Consider the following 24,108-nt stretch of genomic DNA (forward strand, 5'->3'; position numbering starts at 1 on the left):
GTTGATTTAGGTGCAATCTTACTGGCAGCAATATCGGCAATATCGCCTGTGAATTCCTTTTTGTGCAAAGAAATGACGACGGCACGTGTTTCCTTGCAGGAAACCATGGTTGACAGGAAGAACAATGATTCCAAGCACCACCCTCCTTTTGAAGCTTCCATTCTGTTATTCGAACTCAATCAGCAGAGTGATCTCCAGCCTTGTCCTCGTCAATTCTCACACCTGTGTTAATGAGAGAATCACTGACATGATGTCAGCTGGTCCTTTTGTGGCAGGACTGAAATGCATTGGAAATGTTTTTTGGGGATTCAGTTAATTTGCATGGCAAAGAGGGACTTTGCAATTCATCTGATCACTCTTCATAACATTCTGCAGGATATGCAAAATTGCCATCATACAAGCTGAGGCAGCAGACTTTGTGAAAATTAATATTTGTGTCATTCTCAAACTTTTGGCCACGACTGTATTTAGGTGAGGTTTTCACTGTTTGGGTGGTGATTGGCTGAAGCTGCTCTATGTGGTCTCACAGGTATAGTACAACATGACTACAATAGTTCTATAGTAATAAATGGGACACCATTCACCTTGCCCGGGAATCCTTTTAATGTATGTCTATAGACTGCATATTGCAAGAGTAGAGATTTGACTGCACTTCTACTGCTGTAGCTAGCTATACTGTCAGTGCTACTGGGGCAATTCTAGTTTGGAGGAAGGCTGTTGCTAACCTACAATCTTTGGTTCAGGACTTCAGGATGCCATGTGGGGATGAGAGAGATGGTTGCTTGCTGTGCTCCAGCATGGATACTGGATGGACTGGTGTGGAACTAAAGTCACTTGATGGATTACTTTTGTGTACATTGTCCATTGAGTTGTTTTTTTAGTCCAAGACAAGTGTGTGAAGGAAACCGCCCCTAGACTTTCCAGTAGTTACTGTTTCCCTATCATTATTAGATTATGGAAGACAGGAGTACAGGCCTTGGTAAGGTATGGAATTATCTGGTTATGTCTGCTGGGGGGAGGACCGGCTCGTGGTAATGACTGGGGCAGAATCAGTGGAATGGTGTCACATCAAACACATGGTTTCAATGTGTATGATGCCATTCCATTTGCTCCGTTCCGGCCATTTATTATGAGCCGTCCTCACCTCAGCAGCCTCCACTGTCGATTCAGAAATCACAGGCTTGAGTAGGAAAAGACACCATGGAGAATCTAGTCACTGTTTCATGTAGTAGTGTATTTTCACCACAGAGGGGGAGTGTTTCACTGAATGCTCCTGGGCCCTGATAGGGACGTGACGTAACTAAATGTATTCTGTTATTGTATTTTGGGATTATTAATCAATTCTCGAATCTCTTACATTTATTAAAGTCAGGATTTAGGTTTACTGTGTACATCATTGTGATGGACAATGTGGTAAGGAGATAAACTCTCGAGCTTTTCATGAAGAAGCACACGCACACATGCAACTGCAATACTTTTATGAGCAAACAAAGGAACAATATTTCTAAGCAACAGCAATAATATTAACAATGCTAAATATTTTGTACAAAAACATTACATAATGGCAGAATGGACTCGGAGAGAGAGAATGCCCCTGAGCAATACTAATTCCTTGTACAGAGGCAAACAAATTAAACCATTCAACAACAGACTCTAGTTGAGAAGAGTGGAGTGGATAGGAGCATGTCCTAGTGTGGACAGGGGCATGTCCTAGTGTGGACAGGGGCATGTCCTAGTGTGGACAGGGGCATGTCCTAGTGTGGACAGGGGCATGTCCTAGTGTGGACAGGGGCATGTCCTAGTGTGGACAGGGGCATGTCCTAGTGTGGACAGGGTCATGTCCTAGTGTGGACAGGAGCATGTCCTAGTGTGGACAGGGGCATGTCCTAGTGTGGACAGGGGCATGTCCTAGTGTGGACAGGAGCATGTCCTAGTGTGGACAGGGGCATGTCCTAGTGTGGACAGGGTCATGTCCTAGTGTGGACAGGAGCATGTCCTAGTGTGGACAGGGGCATGTCCTAGTGTGGACAGGGGCATGTCCTAGTGTGGACAGGGGCATGTCCTAGTGTGGACAGGGGCATGTCCTAGTGTGGTCACCGTAAGATAATCAACCATCATCATCCATAGCAGCCAGCAACTTCTATCTACTGAGAATAATAGGAGTAATGGACACATGGTGAATGGAGGCTATAGAGTTGCCCTTTTATATCACAATAACCATGTTGGCTAGCTATTTGCGACGGTTCTACAACAGCCTGAAACTTTGTATAGCTAATAACATATCAATTTACATCACTTATAGGATGTGTAGTCGTGGTCCCCATTCTGTAAGGTCTACAGACAATGTAGCCAAGCCAGGGTGCCATGGTTGGATGAAAATGTGCTGCTATCCTAACATATTACCCACTGCAGGTTGTAAACGAACAACAGCATGTAATATTATAATCTCAAATGAAGTCTAATAAGCATGAGAAATGTAAAAGAAAAAAAAAAGGCCATGGTCAGATGTTTTATTAGTCAAAAAAGCTCTGAAAAGGTTTTTCACGAAGCAAAGATACAGCCGGCCACTCATAATGGAGGTTGAAGCCAGATTATGGAGCCTGAGCTCTCCTTCACACGTAACAGTATTGGGAACCACTGCTCTGTCAATTGCAAATCAAATGTGATGGTATTCAAAATGTAAAGACACATCCAATATAAACTATTGTATCATAGGAGGCTGCTGAGAGGAGAACGGCTCATAATCATGGTTGGAACGGAACAAACGGAATGGCGTCAATGGCACCTGGAGACAATGGCACTTTGGGTCAGGTTAACCTTTATGTAAGAGGAGAAGGCTTTGTACTGACTGTTCTAGCTAGATCTACAGTATAGTACACACTACCATATAGGCATAGATCCATCCACAGGTTATACCTGTGAGATTTAGGGAGTGATGATGATGGGGAGTATAATGAACACTGTTGCAACCCCGTAGGGGTACAATGTTTTCTAGCCCTTCTCAAATTCACATCGCTCAGACTGGAGGCCTCAGCGTGACCTCTGACCTCCCAAAGCGAGGGCACACTGGGAACGGAGGTCAATTCAACGTCTATTCCACGTTGAAATGACATGGAAACAATGTTGATTGAACTAGTGTGTGCCCAGTGGTAATGCTCCATATGCCAGTGTGCCAGAGCTGACCTGTCAGGCAGTGTGGGATAGGTTGGTGATTGTCCTGCCCTGGGCCTGCATGGGTGGCCTGGGATGAGTAGACTTGACCTCTCAGAAATAGTAGGGGTATGTGGGTGATTGTCCTGCCCTAGGCCTGGGTAGCCTGTGATGAGCTCAGCATCTCAAACACAACATGACTTGGCAAGCCTGAAGACCAGCTATAAAATGTGGGTCAGATGCAGGTCAAACAGCTGCCAAACTAAAGGTAACTATTTCAAATAATGAATCCACGATGCGGTAGAGATTTATCGGTGTTTGTAGATCGGTGACCTGCAGTGTTTCTGACGACTGCCATTTTGAATTGTAACTGATCAGACTGGATTTGTTCTTTGGGCTTTGAAGAAATGATGCTTGATGGAGAAACAGATTAGCGCTGCTTAATTTACAGCAAAGAAGACCACTACAGTATTCAATACCTGCTGAAGCAAAGACTGGTCTTTCCTGGACATTATTCTGTAACTGCAACATAACAGCAATAGCAACAATTTATGAATGAGGTGAAACGTGACGAGGGATGGTTTCAAATAGGACTGGACAATAGGATTGAAAAATGCATTGTCTTCGCTATCTAAACTATCAAACAGTTCTATTCAGCTTGGACGAAAAATGAATTATATTATTCTCAACCACGACATGACAATGTTGACTTGACAATTACAGCACACATTGGAGTCTATACAGTCTAGCAGCAGTTTGGTTAGTGATTAGCCTTGGTCGATGCCATGCTAATACCGTCAACATAACAAAATGTCAGCATTCATCTCTGTAGTAGGACTCTGCACCCTTACTGGTCATGTGATCTGACCAAGAAACACTGGGCTAGAATTATAATTTGGGCCCTGAGTTTTTCCTGGTGAGGTCACCTGGTACCCATATTGGGTACAATATCTACTCATTCTACACTTCTACTAATCATGGCCTTGGACTAAATGCTGTATCAAATAAAACACTGTGTACAGTACACACACACACACACACACACGTGTACACTCACTCTCTCACACACACAGAGAGAGAGAAACTGTTCAATTACATAGTAAGGGTGCATTCATAGTTATCAGGGCACTTCATACAGTCATCATTAGGTCATGTGATTCCAACTCTGTAACTCTGTTCAGCTGTGCGCTGTAGGTCCATGACTCACTGATGAATATTTGTCCACAGCAAATATGTCTTTCTGAGGTTAAAAAAACCCACTAAGGTCAACCATAATGTTAAACCGACTTTACGGAGTCCATATTTGGACAGTATAAGTCTCAGCAGTACTTGTGCCAGCAAATTAACCATGAGGGATATCATGTGTTTTTATGTCATTTCAAAGTAGTCCCAGTATCTCTACTGTTCCTCCTCTCTCTGTAGTAAGTCATTAGATAAGTCATTAGTGATCCAGAGGTGATGTGGTCTGCTGCTCACTGTTGTGTTAAGTAATACAGTATCTAAGAATAGAGGCATGTTACTAATTCCACATTCTGCCCACCATTTTGGACACAATCTTTGTAAACAGACAATATGCACACAGTGAGTCTGCTATAGTCCTAGTCTCACTTTGGCATACTTCCTACGTCCTAGTCTGCTATTTATCTTGGCTACAGGACAATGTGACAAAGACCGATTGAGGTGGTGGTTCACCCTGCTAGTGTAAACGTCTGTGCAGGGAATCCTTGTTCTCCATGGTTAAGTCTCGTCTGCTGTCAATCAGTAACCGTAGGTAACAGTCTGGGACATGTCAAAGTGCTCTGCAGTGGAAAACGCATCTTTCTTATTAGACCATTTCAGGTAGCACTTCCCGGTTTCAGTCCCTTTTCTTCCGTTTGGGGCCTAATGAACACAACCCTGTTCTGGTCCTCACATGATCCTGTCACTGTCCACCAGCGTCAATACACTCAGTACACATCTTCAGCTTTCCACCCAAACACCGGAGAGCAGTCACAACTACAGTTTGTATTCTCTCCTTTATGAAGATATCACAATGTATGGGTTTTTACGACCAGGAAAACCCAATGTCATGTCATTGTATGTCTTTTGAGAAAGTAAAGAGAGAGTTGGTAAACAGAGATATGAGACATAAAGAACATGATAACAGCCGTTGAGGAGCAGACACCATGAGGGCTTAGTTCCTTTGGCATTTTTTTCATCTCGTCCACAGGGAGAAGAAAATGCTTACAAAATATCACACCATGAGATCAACTACAATCACTCTCCCTATGTGAGCTGTTCATAGGGCATGATAACAGGTCAGGATGACCGATTCCACCTGCAGAAACACCTGTGTGTTTGTTTCTCTCTCTGTGTGTGTGTGTGTGTGCGCGTTTTGTTAGTTTATTTGTTTGTGTGTGATGAGCTTGTGAGGTTGAGGGAGAGTTGATGTGAAATCAAAGATGTCTGTATAGATCACACATAAGGGATGCATTAGAATTAACAAGCATCAAATGCTGGTCTGCAGGTCTCCATTGAGCAGCGTGCTTTGAGTCTCCGTGGGGTCATTCATCATGCGCGACTTGTCCTGCTTGCTGTCGCTGCGCTCAATCACATCCAGCCCGCCCACCTTCTTCCGACACAGAACGTTCTGGAAGCTCTTCTTGAAGTTCTCCGACAGGAACGCGTAAAGGATGGGGTTGGCACACGAGTTAGCGTAACCCAGGACCACCACGAAGGCAAAGGTGCTTCTCAGGAAGGGCGTGGTGGAGATGGTTCCTGTCACCGACGTCACATTGAAGACATAGAAGGGCAGCCAGCAGAAGACGAACACGGCAACCACGATGGACACCATACGGGTCACCTTCCTCTCCGAGCGCTTCCTCTTAGTGGACCCGACACGGATCCCTGACGACTTCACCTAAAAAATGATAGATTTGATTTGTATAGCCATCTTTAAAAAAAAAACATTAATATTAGAAGACCTGACACAGATCCCTGAGGACTTCACTTTAATAGTAGTAATAATTATAGATTTTATCTGTATAGCCCACTTTAAAATCTAGGTAAATATGGCTACATTTCAAGGCACTTCACCACACAGGCAAAAACAAAAGAAGAAGAAGATAGATTAAAGTAGACATACTGCGCTACCATTACAACATACGATAGGTCACAACAATTTAGTCAGGATGAAATGAAAATAGAAGTAGAGAAAGACGGCAGTAGTCATGGCAGTAGTCAGTCTCATCTATGTAGGTCCGCCTTGGTCTCAGGAGGTGACACTGATTATGTCCTAATATGGACACCGTAGTGGTGGCAGAACGATGTAAAACAAGTACGACCTTAATGATGATGGTGAGGTAACACAGGCAGGTGACCATGAGACTGACCTTGATGATGATGATGAAGGTAACACAGGCAGGTGACCATGAGACTGACCTTGATGATGATGAGAAGGTAACACAGGCAGATGACCATGAGACTGACCTTGATGATGATGAGAAGGTAACACAGGCAGGTGACCATGAGACTGACCTTGATGATGATGATAAGGTAACACAGGCAGATGACCATGAGACTGACCTTGATGATGATGAGAAGGTAACACAGGCAGATGACCATGAGACTGACCTTGATGATGATGAGAAGGTAACACAGGCAGGTGACCATGAGACTGACCTTGATGATGATGATGAAGGTAACAGGCAGATGACCATGAGACTGACCTTGATGATGATGAGAAAGTAACACAGGCAGATGACCATGAGACTGACCTTGATGATGATGAGAAGGTAACACAGGCAGATGACCATGAGACTGACCTTGATGATGATGAGAAGGTAACACAGGCAGGTGACCATGAGACTGACCTTGATGATGATGGTAACACAGGCAGATGACCATGAGACTGACCTTGATGATGATGAGAAGGTAACACAGGCAGATGACCATGAGACTGACCTTGATGATGATGAGAAGGTAACACAGGCAGATGACCATGAGACTGACCTTGATGATGATGAGAAGGTAACACAGGCAGATGACCATGAGACTGACCTTGATGATGATGAGAAGGTAACACAGGCAGATGACCATGAGCGGGAGGAAGAAACCCAGGACGAAGGTGTAGAACATGAAGGCGGTGTAGTAGGCCTCCTCAGGCTCCGGCCACACGATGGTACAGAAGCAACTGTTGTGCTTGGTGATTAAACCGCTGTAGATTATGATAGGCAGGTTGACCAGGAGTGACACCCCCCACACCGCCAGGTTGATGGTCTTGGCCATACGTGGCTTGCGCCACTTGGTGGACCGGATGGGGTGCACAACGGCCAGGTAGCGGTCGATGCTCATGACCATAAGGCAGAAGATGGAGGTGAACTGGTTGAGTGAGTCCACGGTCATGACCACGCGACACAGCACCGCACCGAACGGCCAGTGGACCAGCGCCAGCTGAATGGCGATGAACGGTAACCCCAACATGAACAGAACATCTGCGACTGCCAAATTCATGATGTAAATATTAGTGACCGTCTTCATCTTGGCGTAGCGCAGGATGACGTAGATCACAAGGGCGTTGCCACAGAGACCGATACCACACACCAGGAAGTAGAGGAAGGTGATGACCATGGTGCTGGTCTGGTTGAACGTGTTGTCGCCCGTATAGGTACCATTGGGTTCCGTTGACTCGTTGCCCAGAATAAAGCTGTCGTACATCAGGGGTTCTTCGGTTAGGTTGGGGAGCGAGGAGGGGAACACCCAGGAGTCCATGGTGGCACTGGTTCCTCAATGTCTCTCAGATATCCAAGGAACTCGGACTATGACATCCCACCTGCATGGATGGAAGAAAATAACAGAATCAATGTGGTGCCTCTCAGAATCAATGTGGCCTCTCGCTCTCTCTGTCTCTGTCTCAGTCTCTTTCTCTAGGGAACAAACATTTTTGAAAGGCCTCACAAAATATAACAGCACACAGTTACGAAATATAAATGTACATTTACTCTCTGTTCCCCTCCCCCCTCAGATTTTCATTGTTTCTAATCTTACTTTCTTTTGTCCCTAATGAACCTCAAAGAACATTGCAGTTCTTGTTTTTCTAAGTTGAGGTTACTTGGGGTAAATTGTTTTGGATTTCCAAGTCCCTCTGTTTAGCACCCTTTTTGTCCAAGCTCAGCTTTAACACGTTTGATAATATTAGCTTATTATATTAGCAATGACTAGAGGTGGGAAAAGTATCCAATAGTCATACTTGAGTAAAAGTAAAGATTCTTTAATAGAAAATGACTCAAGTGAAAGTCACCCAATGAAATATTACTTGAGTTAAAGTCTAAAAGTATTTGGTTATAAATATACTTGCGTAGGAAGAGTAAATGTAATTGCTCAAATATACTTAACTTATACTTTTATTTCAAATTCCTTATATTATTAAACAGGCATCATTTTTTTTTTCTTCTGGATAACCAGGGTCACACTCCAAGACAGACATCATTTACAAACAAAGCATGTGTGTTTAGTGAGTCTGCCAGATCAGGGGCAGTAGGGATGACCAGGGATGTTCTCTGTTTAGTGAGTCTGCCAGATCAGGGGCAGTAGGGATGACCAGGGATGTTCTTTTGATGAGTGTGGGAATTGTTCTGTCCTGCTAAGCATTCAAAATGCAATGAGTACTTTTGGGTTTCATGGAGTAAAAAGTACATTATTTTCTTTAGGAATGTAGTTAAGTAAAAGTAGTCAAAAATATAAATAGTCAAGTACAGATACCTTAAAGAACTACTTAAGTAGTACTTTAAAGTAGTTTTACTTGAGTACTTTACACTACTGAGTATAACAATATGAAGACTATTATGACTGTCTACAAATGCTTAAGTGTAGACTGTAGCATAACTAAAAGTGATTGTCTTTCCAGACAATGCAGGTAATTCTGCCCCCCTCAGCTCCGAGGACGGCACATGCTGTTGACTTAATTGATTATGATGTTAATGAGTGTGCCACGCTTGTGCTGTTGCAATAAAACTATGCTCATCACAGACTACTGTAATAATAACCTGTCTCAAACCAGGAAGAGATGAGATGGCTTTTGAAACCACACAGGCAGGCTGACCTGGTTTAAATACTATTTGAAATTATTTAAAATACTTTACCTGGGCTTGATTGAGCTTGCCTGGCGTAATGGAACCAATGAAATAGTCCCAGAACTGTGAACCCCACACCTCTGGCACTCCAGACAGACTCAATCAAACACTCAAAGAACACATACTATTTGAACCCAGGTCTGGCACACAGGGCAGCTTGCTCTCCCCTACCTCCAATGCATTGGGTATGTATTTACTAATGTCCTTATGTAACTTGGTAACCACTGCGTAACCTGTGTTACAATCACACTTCAGACCATTGGTTCCTGGGGCCTCATTTGTAAGCCCTGCATACATAAATAATCGTTGACAGTATGGGCAGGCTACAGTATTGACGTGCAATAGGAGCGCGACATCATTACCTATTTAATCTCAGAGCCTATACCAAGGCTGGACATACAGTATAAACCCAATAATCTGTTGATAAACTAAATATTGAACAACAATTTGTCATTTGCATGCAGTGGCCAAATGGCAATAGTTCCACATTATACAGGAAATACGGGACGTTATTGTCACTATAAAAGGTGAATGGAGGCGTCTTCCAGGCAGAGTTTTAATGCTCGTTCAGGCGCACACAGTTTTATGACAGGCCTGATATATAACGGGAAACATGCAATGTATGGCTTGTGCCACGTTTATACATCTCAATATTATTGTAAGTGCACAGACTTTTCAGAAATGGCATATGCAGAAATTGAGTGTGAAATTTACATAACATTATAAATGAGGACCCTGGCCCTGGAGGTGTCTGTTGAGAGAGAGACTCTTGGTTGGCTGGTTCAGCTGCAGCCTCTGTCTACAGTCAGCCTGTGGTAATCAGTAAGCCCCATGATCTGGGGCGGCAGGGTAGCCTAGTGTTTAGAGCGTTGGGCTAGTAACCGGAAGGCTGCAAGTTCAAATCCCCGAGCTGACAAGGTACAAATCTGTCGTTCTGCCCCTGACCAGGCAGTCTGGCAAACTGACTGTTCCTAGGCCGTCATTGAAAATAAGAATTTGTTCTTAACTGACTTGCCGAGTTAAATAAAAATAAATAAAAAATAAAATAAAAAACTCTTTGAAAATTGATCTATATCCTGTCCACGAATGCATAGGCATCATGCTCCATTAAAGCCCATTAACCGAGGGCACATGTCCCCTGATTTGGATCCCATTTGGGATAAAATATACAGGGCCTTCAGAAAGTATTCAAACCCTTTGACTTTTTCCACATTTTGTTATGTTACAGCCTGAATATAAAATGGATTAAATGTAGGTTTCTTTTTACAAATGAAAGCTCAAATGTCTTGAGTCAATAAGTATTCAACCCGTTTGTTATGGCAAAAAAGCAAGCATTGAATATCCCTTTGAGCATGGTGACGTCATGAATTACACTTTGGAGGGTGCATCTATACACCCAGTCACTACAAAGATACAGGCGTCCATCCTAACTCTGTTGCCAGAGAGGAAGAAACCGCTCAGGGATTTCACCATGAGGCCAATCGTGACTTTAAAACAGTTACAGAGTTTAATGGCTGTGATAGGAGAAAACTGAGGATGGATCAACAACATTGTAGTTACCAACATAACACATCACTGAGTATCACTTCATATTTTCAAGCATGGTGGTGGCTGCATCATGTAATGGGTATGCTTGTCATCGGCAAGGACTAGGGAGTTTTTTTAGGATAAAAATAAACAGAATAGAGCTAAGCACAGGCAAAATTCTAGTGGAAAACCTACAGGCCAAATATACACTGCCGTTGCCTATCAAAATGACATTGAATGTTCCTGAGTGGTCTAGTTACAGTTTAGACTTGAATTGGCTTGAAAATCTATGGCATTACTTGGAAATGGCTGTCTAGCAAGGATCAACTACCAACTTCACAGAACTTGAAGAATTTAAAAAAGAATAATGTGCAAATGTTGAACAATCCAGGTGTGGAAAGCTCTTAGAGACTCACCCAGAAACACTCACAGCTGTAATTACTCTTAGAGACTTACCCAGAAACACTCACAGCTGTAATTACTCTTAGAGACTTACCCAGAAAGACTCACAGCTGTAATTACTCTTAGAGACTTACCCAGAAAGACTCACAGCTGTAATTACTCTTAGAGACTTATCCAGAAAGACTCACAGCTGTAATTACTCTTAGAGACTTACCCAGAAAGACTCACAGCTGTAATTACACTTAGAGACTTACCCAGAAAGACTCACAGCTGTAATTACTCTTAGAGACTTACCCAGAAACACTCACAGCTGTAATTACTCTTAGAGACTTACCCAGAAAGACTCACAGCTGTAATTACTCTTAGAGACTTACCCAGAAAGACTCACAGCTGTAATTACTCTTAGAGACTTACCCAGAAAGACACACAGCTGTAATTACTCTTAGAGACTTACCCAGAAAGACTCACAGCTGTAATTACTCTTAGAGACTTACCCAGAAACACTCACAGCTGTAATTACTCTTAGAGACTTACCCAGAAAGACTCACAGCTGTAATTACTCTTAGAGACTTACCCAGAAAGACTCACAGCTGTAATTACTCTTAGAGACTTACCCAGAAAGACTCACAGCTGTAATTACTCTTAGAGACTTACCCAGAAAGACTCACAGCTGTAATTACTCTTAGAGACTTACCCAGAAAGACTCACAGCTGTAATTACTCTTAGAGACTTACCCAGAAAGACTCACAGCTGTAATTACTCTTAGAGACTTACCCAGAAACACTCACAGCTGTAATTACTCTTAGAGACTTACCCAGAAAGACTCACAGCTGTAATTACTCTTAGAGACTTACCCAGAAAGACTCACAGCTGTAATTACTCTTAGAGACTTACCCAGAAAGACTCACAGCTGTAATTACTCTTAGAGACTTATCCAGAAAGACTCACAGCTGTAATTACTCTTAGAGACTTACCCAGAAAGACTCACAGCTGTAATTACTCTTAGAGACTTACCCAGAAAGACTCACAGCTGTAATTACTCTTAGAGACTTACCCAGAAAGACTCACAGCTGTAATTACTCTTAGAGACTTACCCAGAAAGACTCACAGCTGTAATTACTCTTAGAGACTTACCCAGAAAGACTCACAGCTGTAATTACTCTTAGAGACTTACCCAGAAAGACTCACAGCTGTAATTACTCTTAGAGACTTACCCAGAAAGACTCACAGCTGTAATTACTCTTAGAGACTTACCCAGAAACACTCACAGCTGTAATTACTCTTAGAGACTTACCCAGAAAGACTCACAGCTGTAATTACTCTTAGAGACTTACCCAGAAAGACTCACAGCTGTAATTACTCTTAGAGACTTACCCAGAAAGACTCACAGCTGTAATTACTCTTAGAGACTTACCCAGAAACACTCACAGCTGTAATTGCTCTTAGAGACTTACCCAGAAACACTCACAGCTGTAATTACACTTAGAGACTTACCCAGAAAGACTCACAGCTGTAATTACTCTTAGAGACTTACCCAGAAACACTCACAGCTGTAATTACTCTTAGAGACTTACCCAGAAACACTCACAGCTGTAATTACACTTAGAGACTTACCCAGAAAGACTCACAGCTGTAATTACTCTTAGAGACTTACCCAGAAACACTCACAGCTGTAATTACTCTTAGAGACTTACCCAGAAAGACTCACAGCTGTAATTACTCTTAGAGACTTACCCAGAAAGACTCACAGCTGTAATTACTCTTAGAGACTTACCCAGAAAGACTCACAGCTGTAATTACTCTTAGAGACTTACCCAGAAAGACACACAGCTGTAATTACTCTTAGAGACTTACCCAGAAACACTCACAGCTGTAATTACACTTAGAGACTTACCCAGAAAGACTCACAGCTGTAATTACTCTTAGAGACTTACCCAGAAACACTCACAGCTGTAATTACTCTTAGAGACTTACCCAGAAAGACTCACAGCTGTAATTACTCTTAGAGACTTACCCAGAAAGACTCACAGCTGTAATTACTCTTAGAGACTTACCCAGAAAGACTCACAGCTGTAATTACTCTTAGAGACTTACCCAGAAAGACTCACAGCTGTAATTACTCTTAGAGACTTACCCAGAAAGACTCACAGCTGTAATTACTCTTAGAGACTTACCCAGAAAGACTCACAGCTGTAATTACTCTTAGAGACTTACCCAGAAAGACTCACAGCTGTAATTACTCTTAGAGACTTACCCAGAAACACTCACAGCTGTAATTACTCTTAGAGACTTACCCAGAAAGACTCACAGCTGTAATTACTCTTAGAGACTTACCCAGAAAGACTCACAGCTGTAATTACTCTTAGAGACTTACCCAGAAAGACTCACAGCTGTAATTACTCTTAGAGACTTACCCAGAAAGACTCACAGCTGTAATTACTCTTAGAGACTTACCCAGAAACACTCACAGCTGTAATTACTCTTAGAGACTTACCCAGAAAGACTCACAGCTGTAATTACTCTTAGAGACTTACCCAGAAAGACTCACAGCTGTAATTACTCTTAGAGACTTACCCAGAAAGACTCACAGCTGTAATTACTCTTAGAGACTTACCCAGAAAGACACACAGCTGTAATTACTCTTAGAGACTTACCCAGAAAGACTCACAGCTGTAATTACTCTTAGAGACTTACCCAGAAAGACTCACAGCTGTAATTACTCTTAGAGACTTACCCAGAAAGACTCACAGCTGTAATTACTCTTAGAGACTTACCCAGAAAGACTCACAGCTGTAATTACTCTTAGAGACTTACCCAGAAAGACTCACAGCTGTAATTACTCTTAGAGACTTACCCAGAAAGACTCACAGCTGTAATTACTCTTAGAGACTTACCCAGAAAGACTCACAGCTGTAATTACTCTTAGAGACTTACCCAGAAAGACTCACAGCTGTAATTACTCTTAGAGACTTACCCAGAAAGACTCACAGCTGTAATTACTCTTAGAGACTTACCCAGAAAGACTCACAGCTGTAATTACTCTTAGAGACTTACCCAGAAACACTCACAGCTGTAATTACTCTTAGAGACTTACCCAGAAACACTCACAGCTGTAATTACTCTTAGAGACTTACCCAGAAAGACACACAGCTGTAATTACTCTTAGAGACTTACCCAGAAAGACTCACAGCTGTAATTACTCTTAGAGACTTACCCAGAAAGACTCACAGCTGTAATTACTCTTAGAGACTTACCCAGAAACACTCACAGCTGTAATTACTCTTAGAGACTTACCCAGAAACACTCACAGCTGTAATTACTCTTAGAGACTTACCCAGAAAGACACACAGCTGTAATTACTCTTAGAGACTTACCCAGAAAGACTCACAGCTGTAATTACTCTTAGAGACTTACCCAGAAAGACTCACAGCTGTAATTACTCTTAGAGACTTACCCAGAAACACTCACAGCTGTAATTACTCTTAGAGACTTACCCAGAAAGACTCACAGCTGTAATTACTCTTAGAGACTTACCCAGAAAGACTCACAGCTGTAATTACTCTTAGAGACTTACCCAGAAAGACACACAGCTGTAATTACTCTTAGAGACTTACCCAGAAAGACTCACAGCTGTAATTACTCTTAGAGACTTACCCAGAAAGACACACAGCTGTAATTACTCTTAGAGACTTACCCAGAAAGACTCACAGCTGTAATTACTCTTAGAGACTTACCCAGAAAGACTCACAGCTGTAATTACTCTTAGAGACTTACCCAGAAAGACTCACAGCTGTAATTACTCTTAGAGACTTACCCAGAAAGACTCACAGCTGTAATTACTCTTAGAGACTTACCCAGAAAGACTCACAGCTGTAATTACTCTTAGAGACTTACCCAGAAACACTCACAGCTGTAATTACTCTTAGAGACTTACCCAGAAACACTCACAGCTGTAATTACTCTTAGAGACTTACCCAGAAACACTCACAGCTGTAATTACTCTTAGAGACTTACCCAGAAAGACTCACAGCTGTAATTACTCTTAGAGACTTACCCAGAAAGACTCACAGCTGTAATTACTCTTAGAGACTTACCCAGAAACACTCACAGCTGTAATTACTCTTAGAGACTTACCCAGAAAGACTCACAGCTGTAATTACTCTTAGAGACTTACCCAGAAAGACTCACAGCTGTAATTACTCTTAGAGACTTACCCAGAAACACTCACAGCTGTAATTACTCTTAGAGACTTACCCAGAAAGACTCACAGCTGTAATTACTCTTAGAGACTTACCCAGAAAGACTCACAGCTGTAATTACTCTTAGAGACTTACCCAGAAACACTCACAGCTGTAATTACTCTTAGAGACTTACCCAGAAACACTCACAGCTGCAATTACTCTTAGAGACTTACCCAGAAAGACACACAGCTGTAATTACTCTTAGAGACTTACCCAGAAACACTCACAGCTGTAATTACTCTTAGAGACTTACCCAGAAAGACACACAGCTGTAATTACTCTTAGAGACTTACCCAGAAAGACTCACAGCTGTAATTACTCTTAGAGACTTACCCAGAAACACTCACAGCTGTAATTACTCTTAGAGACTTACCCAGAAAGACACACAGCTGTAATTACTCTTAGAGACTTACCCAGAAAGACTCACAGCTGTAATTACTCTTAGAGACTTACCCAGAAACACTCACAGCTGTAATTACTCTTAGAGACTTACCCAGAAAGACTCACAGCTGTAATTACTCTTAGAGACTTACCCAGAAAGACTCACAGCTGTAATTACTCTTAGAGACTTACCCAGAAAGACACACAGCTGTAATTACTCTTAGAGACTTACCCAGAAAGACTCACAGCTGTAATTACTCTTAGAGACTTACCCAGAAAGACTCACAGCTGTAATTACTCTTAGAGACTTACCCAGAAAGACTCACAGCTGTAATTACTCTTAGAGACTTACCCAGAAAGACTCACAGCTGTAATTACTCTTAGAGACTTACCCAGAAAGACTCACAGCTGTAATTACTCTTAGAGACTTACCCAGAAAGACTCACAGCTGTAATTACTCTTAGAGACTTACCCAGAAAGACTCACAGCTGTAATTACTCTTAGAGACTTACCCAGAAACACTCACAGCTGTAATTACTCTTAGAGACTTACCCAGAAAGACTCACAGCTGTAATTGCTTCCAGAGGTAATTCTAACATGTATTGACTCAGGTGGTTTAATACTTATCTAATCAAGATATATATTACTGTATTATTTTATATATATATATATATATATATATATATATATAGATATATTTTACAAATGTTGGAATTGTTCTTCGACTTTGACATTACAGAGTATCTTTTGTAGATCATTGACAATAAATGACAATTTAATCCATTTGAATCCCACTTTGTAACAATAAAAGTCAAGGGGTTTGAATACTTTCCCGAAGGCACTGTACAATTCATTGTTTCACAGAGAATACGTTGAAATATATTGAATTGGGCCATCACTGCCCACACAAAAGCATTAGTGAGGGACTTGAGTCATGACATCTCTGTAGGAGGGCCCAGCTGTTTATGCACTCAGTCATTGGTTTCACAGCATGTTGGGTACTTCTTTTACCATTCAGCCTTAAAGGCCCTTATCAAGTGTAATCACACAGCAGATTAAAAGTTGCAACAGTAGGGCCCTGGTGTGTATGGAGAGCTTCCCTTGGAATTCTCTCTCCTTTTAAATACAAAATGGAACAGCTTCAGTTCTGCCTTTTATCACAAGTCTGAGTACAGGTTTACAGCTCATTTATGTTGTCATGTCTGCTAGTCTAGCACACTGCAACACACACACACACACATACACACACACACATTTTTATATATGTTTTTTATTTCACATTTATTTAACCAGGTAGGCCAGTTGAGAACAAGTTCTCATTTACAACTGCGACCTGGCCAAGATTAAAGCAAAGCAGTTCGACACATACAACAACACAGAGTTACACATGGAACAAACAAACATACAGTCAATAATAGAAAAATCTATATACAGCATGTGTAAATTAGGTAGGTGAAGAGAGATAAGGCAATAAATAGGCCATGGTGGCGAAGTAATTACAATATAGCAAATAAACACTGGAATGGTAGATGTGCAGAAGATGAATGTGCAAGCAGTGATACTGGGGAGCAAAGGAGCAAGATAAATAAACAAATACAGTATGGGGAGGAAGTAGATTGGATGGCCTATTTACAGATGAGCTATATGCAGTGATCTGTGAGCTGCTCTGACAGCTGGTGCTTAAAGCTAGTGAGGGAGATATGAGTCTCCAGCTTCAGAGATTTTTGCAGTTCGTTCCAGTCATTTGCACACACACACATATGCATGGACACAGACACACATACACGTACGTATACACACACACACACACACACACACACACACACACACACACACACACACATAGCATAGGGAAGTCATACAGTCAACTCTCCAGTCACAGCCCCCTTCCTGAGAACTGCTTGTCCTTCACTTGATACTAGACTATAGTCTTCCCTCAGTAAATAACAACCCAAAGGTTACTCCTCTACACTGTTATAGAAAACGTGTATTTTTTAGGGGGTGGGAATGAATGCAAATTAGTATGTAAATGATTCCCGCCTATGTAATTGAAAGAAAGGAAGGACTGCGGCACCAAAATCAGTGAGCCGTGACAGAGTCAAATTAGAGTGCAGTTCGGTGTCAGCACGTAGTGGGAAGGATGCCCCCTGCCAACCTGAGATAATATCAACATCATAACATGTTTCATTATGCCAATTTGTAATTGCACCTCCTGCACAGTGAAAGCTGCCTCGGAGGCGTCTGAGATATGGGTATTGTTGTGTTAAATAAGCAACACCAGATACGAGGGAGGGGTATTTGGGATGTTGAAAACAAAACAGTAAAACAGATGATGACATTGCCTGGGCCACGTGTCCATGTGTTCGTCCCAAATAGAACCCTATTCCCTCCCTTTGTGCTGCACTACTTTGACCAGGGCCCATAGTGTCCACTGCCCATAGGGTGTCCACTGCCCATAGGGTGTCCACTGCCCATAGGGTGTCCACTGCCCATAGGGTGTCCACTGCCCATAGGGTGTCCACTGCCCATAGAGTGGCATTTGGGGCGCAGCCCGTGGGCTCCATTCTATCAGGTCCACGCTAGCTGACACCCACATAGCAGTTGTTTGGCAGTGTCAGAGGTGGAATTGCATTAGAGCTGTCAAATCCACAAGTGGCTCCTGGCATTATACGTAAAGCATTATACCTAAAGCATTATCCCTAAAGCATTATCCCTAAAGCATTATACATAAAGCATTATACATACAGCATTATACCTAAAGCATTATACCTAAAGCATTATCCCTAAAGCATTATACAAAAAGCAGTATACCTAAAACATTATCCCTAAAGCATTATCCCTACAGCATTATACATACAGCATTATACATAAAGCATTATCCCTAAAGCATTATACCTAAAGCATTATACCCAAAGCATTATCCCTAAAGCATTATATCAAAAGCATTATCTCCAAAGCATTATCCCTAAAGCATTATCCTTAAAGCGTTATACCTATAGCGTTATCCCTAAAGCATTATACCTGAAGCATTATCCCTAACGCATTATCCCTAAAGCATTATCCCTAAAGAATTATCCCTGAAGCATTATACGTAAAGCGACAGTCGCATTAGAAGAAATCCAGCCTTGTAAGAAAACCTCGATTAGGCTGATAGAAATCCTCATTATTTTGTTTATTGAAAAGCTAGCTCGTCACTTACTGTGCCAGAGACAAAGAGAGTAGCCCAACAACTGAAACGGTTGCTATCAATGCATTAAATTCACAACACTACACTTGCAATAACATCTGCTAGATATGTGTATGTGACAAATAAACATTTTATTTGATTTGTACAAAACATTAGGAACAGCTGCTCTTTCCATGACATAGACTGACCAGGTGAATCCAGGTAAAAGCTATGATCCCTTATTGATGTCACTTGTTAAATCCACTTCAATCAGTGTAGATGAAGGGGAGGGGACAGGTTAAAGAAGGATTTTTAAGCCTGTGTCAAGAACTGCAATACTGCTCGTTTTTTCACACTCAACTGACACAACTGTGGGAAGCATTGGAGTCAGCATGGGCCAGCATCCGGGTGGAATGCTTTCAACACCTCAAAGAGTGCCCCACCAAATTGAGGCTGTTCTGAGGGCAAAGGGGGGTGCAACTCAATATTAGCACGGTGTTCCTAATGTTTTGTACACTCAGTGTAATTCCCTGTTATATCCTGCATCCCGAATGGGACCCTATTACCTACGTAGTGCACCACTTTTGACCAGGACCCATAGGAAATAGGGTGCCATTTCAGATGCATGATGCAACATGTTTGCTCCATGTTTAGATGTACATTTTGGACTTGTTGAAATGAAGTTGGTGGGTTGACGTTGGCTCCTGAACTATGAATAGATGCACTGTACAGTATGTATTGCATGCAACATTGAGCAATTCGTCAACAAGTGGTTCAGTCTCAGTAGTCTGGATCTAAGCCTAGTGGTAGAATTGAAATATATAATGAAATAGAATAAAATGAAATAGAATAGAATATAGAGAAGAATAGACTAGAAGAGCTCCTGTGGGTTGTTTAGAAACCTGGTTCATTGTTCTGCCAGATTACTTCCCTCTGTCTTCTCAGGCACTGCCTCAATAGAATAGACAGCATGTGGGCTGATTGGCACCTGATAGAAAAAGAGGCTGAAATACGGGATGCAAATGAAGCTGTCTGTCGGTCCCGAGCTCATTGGTGTGGAAAACTGATGGGCCCAATCGAAACAATGTTGATAGTTCGCTAGTGGACTGGACCCATAAATTAGAGTCGTCCCCCCCAAAGTTGGACCCTTGTTGCATTCAGGGGAGCTCATGTCTCATTCAGGGGGCAGAGCCCCCCCCCCCCCCCCCCCCCCGTAATTCACACACTGCCAAGGACTGTAAAACTGTGACCTGATACGTCTCTGCTTGGCACTCAGCATTAAGGAGATAAGGAGGTATGAGATTTCGGGTAAGGCCCAGCCATAGACTGGCGTCCTGTCCATGAGGTTACTCAAGCTGCCTCATGCTACAGAAGCAGGAGATAGGCTCTTGCTCCAAGGCGTTCTGGGTCAGCTCGCATAAACCAAGGCTGTCTTAATGCTTTACAGTGTATTGATTTAGAATATAATAAAATAGAATGTGTGGGCTGAACCTGCACCTGATAGATTGAAATCTTGTTCCGAAACATTACTCCTGTATCTCTTCAGGCTCAATGCTTTATATTGCTTTGGTTTAGAATATAATATAATAGATCTCTGTTCAGGCACCTGATAGATTGTCTGCCAGTTTACACCACTTTCTCACTTTCTCACTGGCTGGGTCAACGCTTTACATTGCTTTGGTTTAGAATGGACCACGAGTGCTGTTCAGGCACTACCTGACAGATTTCTACCTTGTTCTGACAGTTTACTCTGCTCTGTCTTTTGAAGCACTGGATCCTTACATGTTATTCTTATTATTATTTTTTTAAATGTAATTTTACCTTTATTTAACTTGGCAAATCCGTTGAGAACAAATTCTTATTTACAATGACGGCCTAGGAACAGTGGGTAAACTGCCTTGTTTATGGGCAGAATGACAGATCTTTACCTTGTCAGCTCAGGGGATTTGATCTAGCAACCTTTCAGTTACTGGCCCAAACCTCTAACCACTAGGCTACCTGCCGCCCCTTATGTCGTATTCTAACTCAACGCACTGTAGAGCACTGGCACGATGCACCTGATAGCTTGCCATCTTGTTCTGCCAGCTTACTCCGCTCTGTCTTTTCAGGCACACAGTGACTCTGTCACCAACGTTTAGCGCAGTGATTTAAAGGGCTGTGTGGGAAATCTGGAGTAGACGATAAGGAGCTACTCATCTGTATGTTCTTGCAGCAACAGACCCTGTTGAGCCGATGATCAGAACATTCAAATCCACGTTTCCGATGTGATCACAGAGAGTGGTCAGGGATTGGAACCATCAAAATTGAAATACGCGCAGCATGAAAGAGTTAATCCAATGACAGTTATCTGATAAAATAGTGTCATAAATCATACAGTCTATGAATGTGACAATACATTTGAAAAACTAAGTAGAGTAAAGCGATAGTAGGATTTGAAGCTTAAATATTTAATCAACATTTCAATAACATCAACACACATGATTTCCCTTGTGTTTCTTTACCATGATGACTGAATAAGAATTATAGACTAGATCATTTTTTCATACACCTAAATTGACAGAAAATGTCAGTTGGAAAATTGTAAGACCCGATATAACATTGCTTTTAGATAATGACACATTTCTATATTTTCCTTACCTTTAAAATCGATTAAATATAATCCAACGTAAAACTTTATTCCGTTTATCTGAGTTCAATGGGTCTTCATTTCCCACCATGAAACATTCTCAAACACCTCTCCAATACGTTCAGCCGAAACGAGGTTTGTCAGCTCTGCCATTTGAATTCACCTTTCAAAATAAACAACCTTTGATAATTTGCCATCATGCTGAAATAAGTTATAAAAAAAGATCGAGATCATTGAAAATTTGTCTACGCAAGAAAATGAATAAATGTATGTGTCACGACTCTGTGCGTCTGGCTACATGGTAAGGTGCGCACAGAGAATGCCTTGAGTGAAAAGGGCCGGATAGAGTGGAGATGCGGAGCGCGCGCAGCTTGTATTAGCTACTCACAGCTTGTAATGAGACACCGGGTAGACACCTCGTACAGGGCTGTTGCTGCTGCTTGCTACTGTTCTCCAGCCCGAAACACAGATGGAGTTACTGGTCCATTATTTCCCCGTTCCTTCTCCGTTTCCTCCCATTTAATAAAATAAAAGCATGCTGTAACCTCGTTGTCACCAGGCTATTACGTTAGGACTGAGCCAGCACACTACGAAAAGATGAAGGTGGTTAGTGAGCTGAAGCCTTGTTTACCTCCGGTCTTCATTTGAGTTGTGAGATTAAACATAATTATTGGAAATGTCATGATTTATTGATTATAGGCGTATATATCATCAAGTAAATCTATTGACCAAATGTATTGAAAATGATAGTCGTTATGTTAGCATAATTATTAGAGCTAAATTATGCCAGATACCTCTTGTATTTTTGCTGTGCAGCCTATGACAAACATACTGTTCATTCGAACTGGATTGTGAAAGTAGCCAACCAGTAGCCAACCAGTGGGGTAGAGCAGGGGACATTAGACACCACACCAGCGTCACACATAGTTTTGAGTGGACGAGAACCAAGTTATTCACACAGTTGCGTTTACCCTTCGGTTCATCGACAGCTTCCAATCGCAAAGAAAGACAAAACAACATGCAGCTGACAGACAACCGTCATCTTTGGCATAAAAAGATCGGCAAACACTGTTCTGCCTGCCGTCATGCTGACCTGTTGCACTCCCATGAGCATAGATTGTTATGCAGACCTGGGTTCAAATACTATTCGAAATCATTTAAAATACTCTAGGGCTTGATTCAGCTTGCCTGACACAATGGAACCAATAGAAAGTCCCCCAAAATTCAGAACTCTTGGAAGGCAGAAAAAAAGCAAAAAAAAAAGGTAAGTGTTGAAAATATTTGTAATAGTATTTGAACCCTGGTATGAAACTGTGTGGAACAAGAATTATTGTGTAACAGATTAAAGTACCATGTCCTTTCCTCTAATGTTTGTGACCAGGGGGAAGAGTCAAAGTGGGTCCCAAATAGCACCCTATTCACATAGCCGCGGGAAGTAGGGTTGCTGCGGGTGCTGCGGGACCCCTGAAAAATCGTATATATATATATATATTATGATAATTTTTTCCTCTCACAAAAGGCCTTTACTAGTCCTGTATTATAGGATCGATATAGCTGTCTGTAGCGTTCTTACTTGCTGTAGCGTTCTGACTTACGTCATTCGTGCTGCTGGCACTCTTTGGACATGATCCTTGCCATCCTACAGAGTGTAAGCCAGTCAGCGGACATTCCCGGGGGGTTGTATCTGTGACACTGCAGATAAAAGCCATGGCTGTGTGTGTCAAACCGAATCCTGCCTCTTCTCCCCTCACCATTCACATTAGATAACCACAGACTTCTAAATTGCTGTTTTCCTTGGAATCCCCACCATACTTTCTTCCATTTAATTGACACACATTGGTTGAATCCATGTTGTTTTCACATAATTTAAATGAAGTTACAGTGGCAAGAAAAAGTATGTGAACCCTTTGGAATTACCTGGATTTCTGCATACATTGGTCATGCAATTTGATCTGATCGTCATCTTAGTCACAACAACAGACAAACACAGTCTGCTTAAACTAATAACACACAAACAATTATACGTTTTTATGTCTTTAGTGAACACACCATGTACACATTCACAGTGTAGGGTGGAAAAAGTATGTGAGCCCTTGCATTTACCCTCCTTTGGCAGCAATACACTCAAACAAATGTTTTCTGTAGTTGCGGATTAGACCTGAAAAACAGTCAGGAGGAATTTTGGACCATTCATCTTTACAAAACTGTTTCAGTTCAACAATATTCTTAACATGTCTGGTGAAAACCGCTCTCGAGGTCATGCCACAGCATCTGAAATCGGGTTGAGGTCAGGACTCTGACTGGGCCACTAGAAGATGTATTTTCTTCTGTTGAAGCCATTCTGTTGTTGATTTACTTCTGTGTTTTGGGTTGTTTTCCTGTTGCATCACCCAACTTCTGTTGAGCTTCAATTGGCAGACAGATAGCCTTAAATTCTCCTGTAAAATGTCTTGATAAACTTGGGAATTAATTTTTCCATCGATGATAGAAGCTGTCCAGGCCCTG

At 41.9% G+C, this 24,108-nt stretch overlaps 1 protein-coding gene across 3 annotated transcripts; it reads right to left on the bottom strand.

The window, feature by feature from the left end:
• Positions 1-1,461: 1,461 nt before the first annotated feature.
• Positions 1,462-22,511, bottom strand: LOC100499615 (somatostatin receptor subtype 2). 3 transcript variants are annotated; one of them, XM_090194301.1, is made up of 3 exons: positions 22,398-22,511; positions 7,189-7,960; positions 1,462-6,049 (listed from the first exon to the last, which is right to left on the bottom strand). In XM_090194301.1, the coding sequence occupies exons 2-3, from the start codon at positions 7,897-7,899 to the stop codon at positions 5,639-5,641; spliced, it is 1,122 nt and encodes a 373-aa protein (XP_090050427.1). In that variant the 5' UTR covers positions 7,900-7,960; positions 22,398-22,511; the 3' UTR covers positions 1,462-5,638.
• Positions 22,512-24,108: the final 1,597 nt, after the last annotated feature.

Source organism: Oncorhynchus mykiss, chromosome 13, assembly GCF_057628025.1.
Source record: "Oncorhynchus mykiss isolate SJ-2025 chromosome 13, ASM5762802v1, whole genome shotgun sequence".
Classification (NCBI taxonomy): Eukaryota; Metazoa; Chordata; class Actinopteri; order Salmoniformes; family Salmonidae; genus Oncorhynchus; species Oncorhynchus mykiss.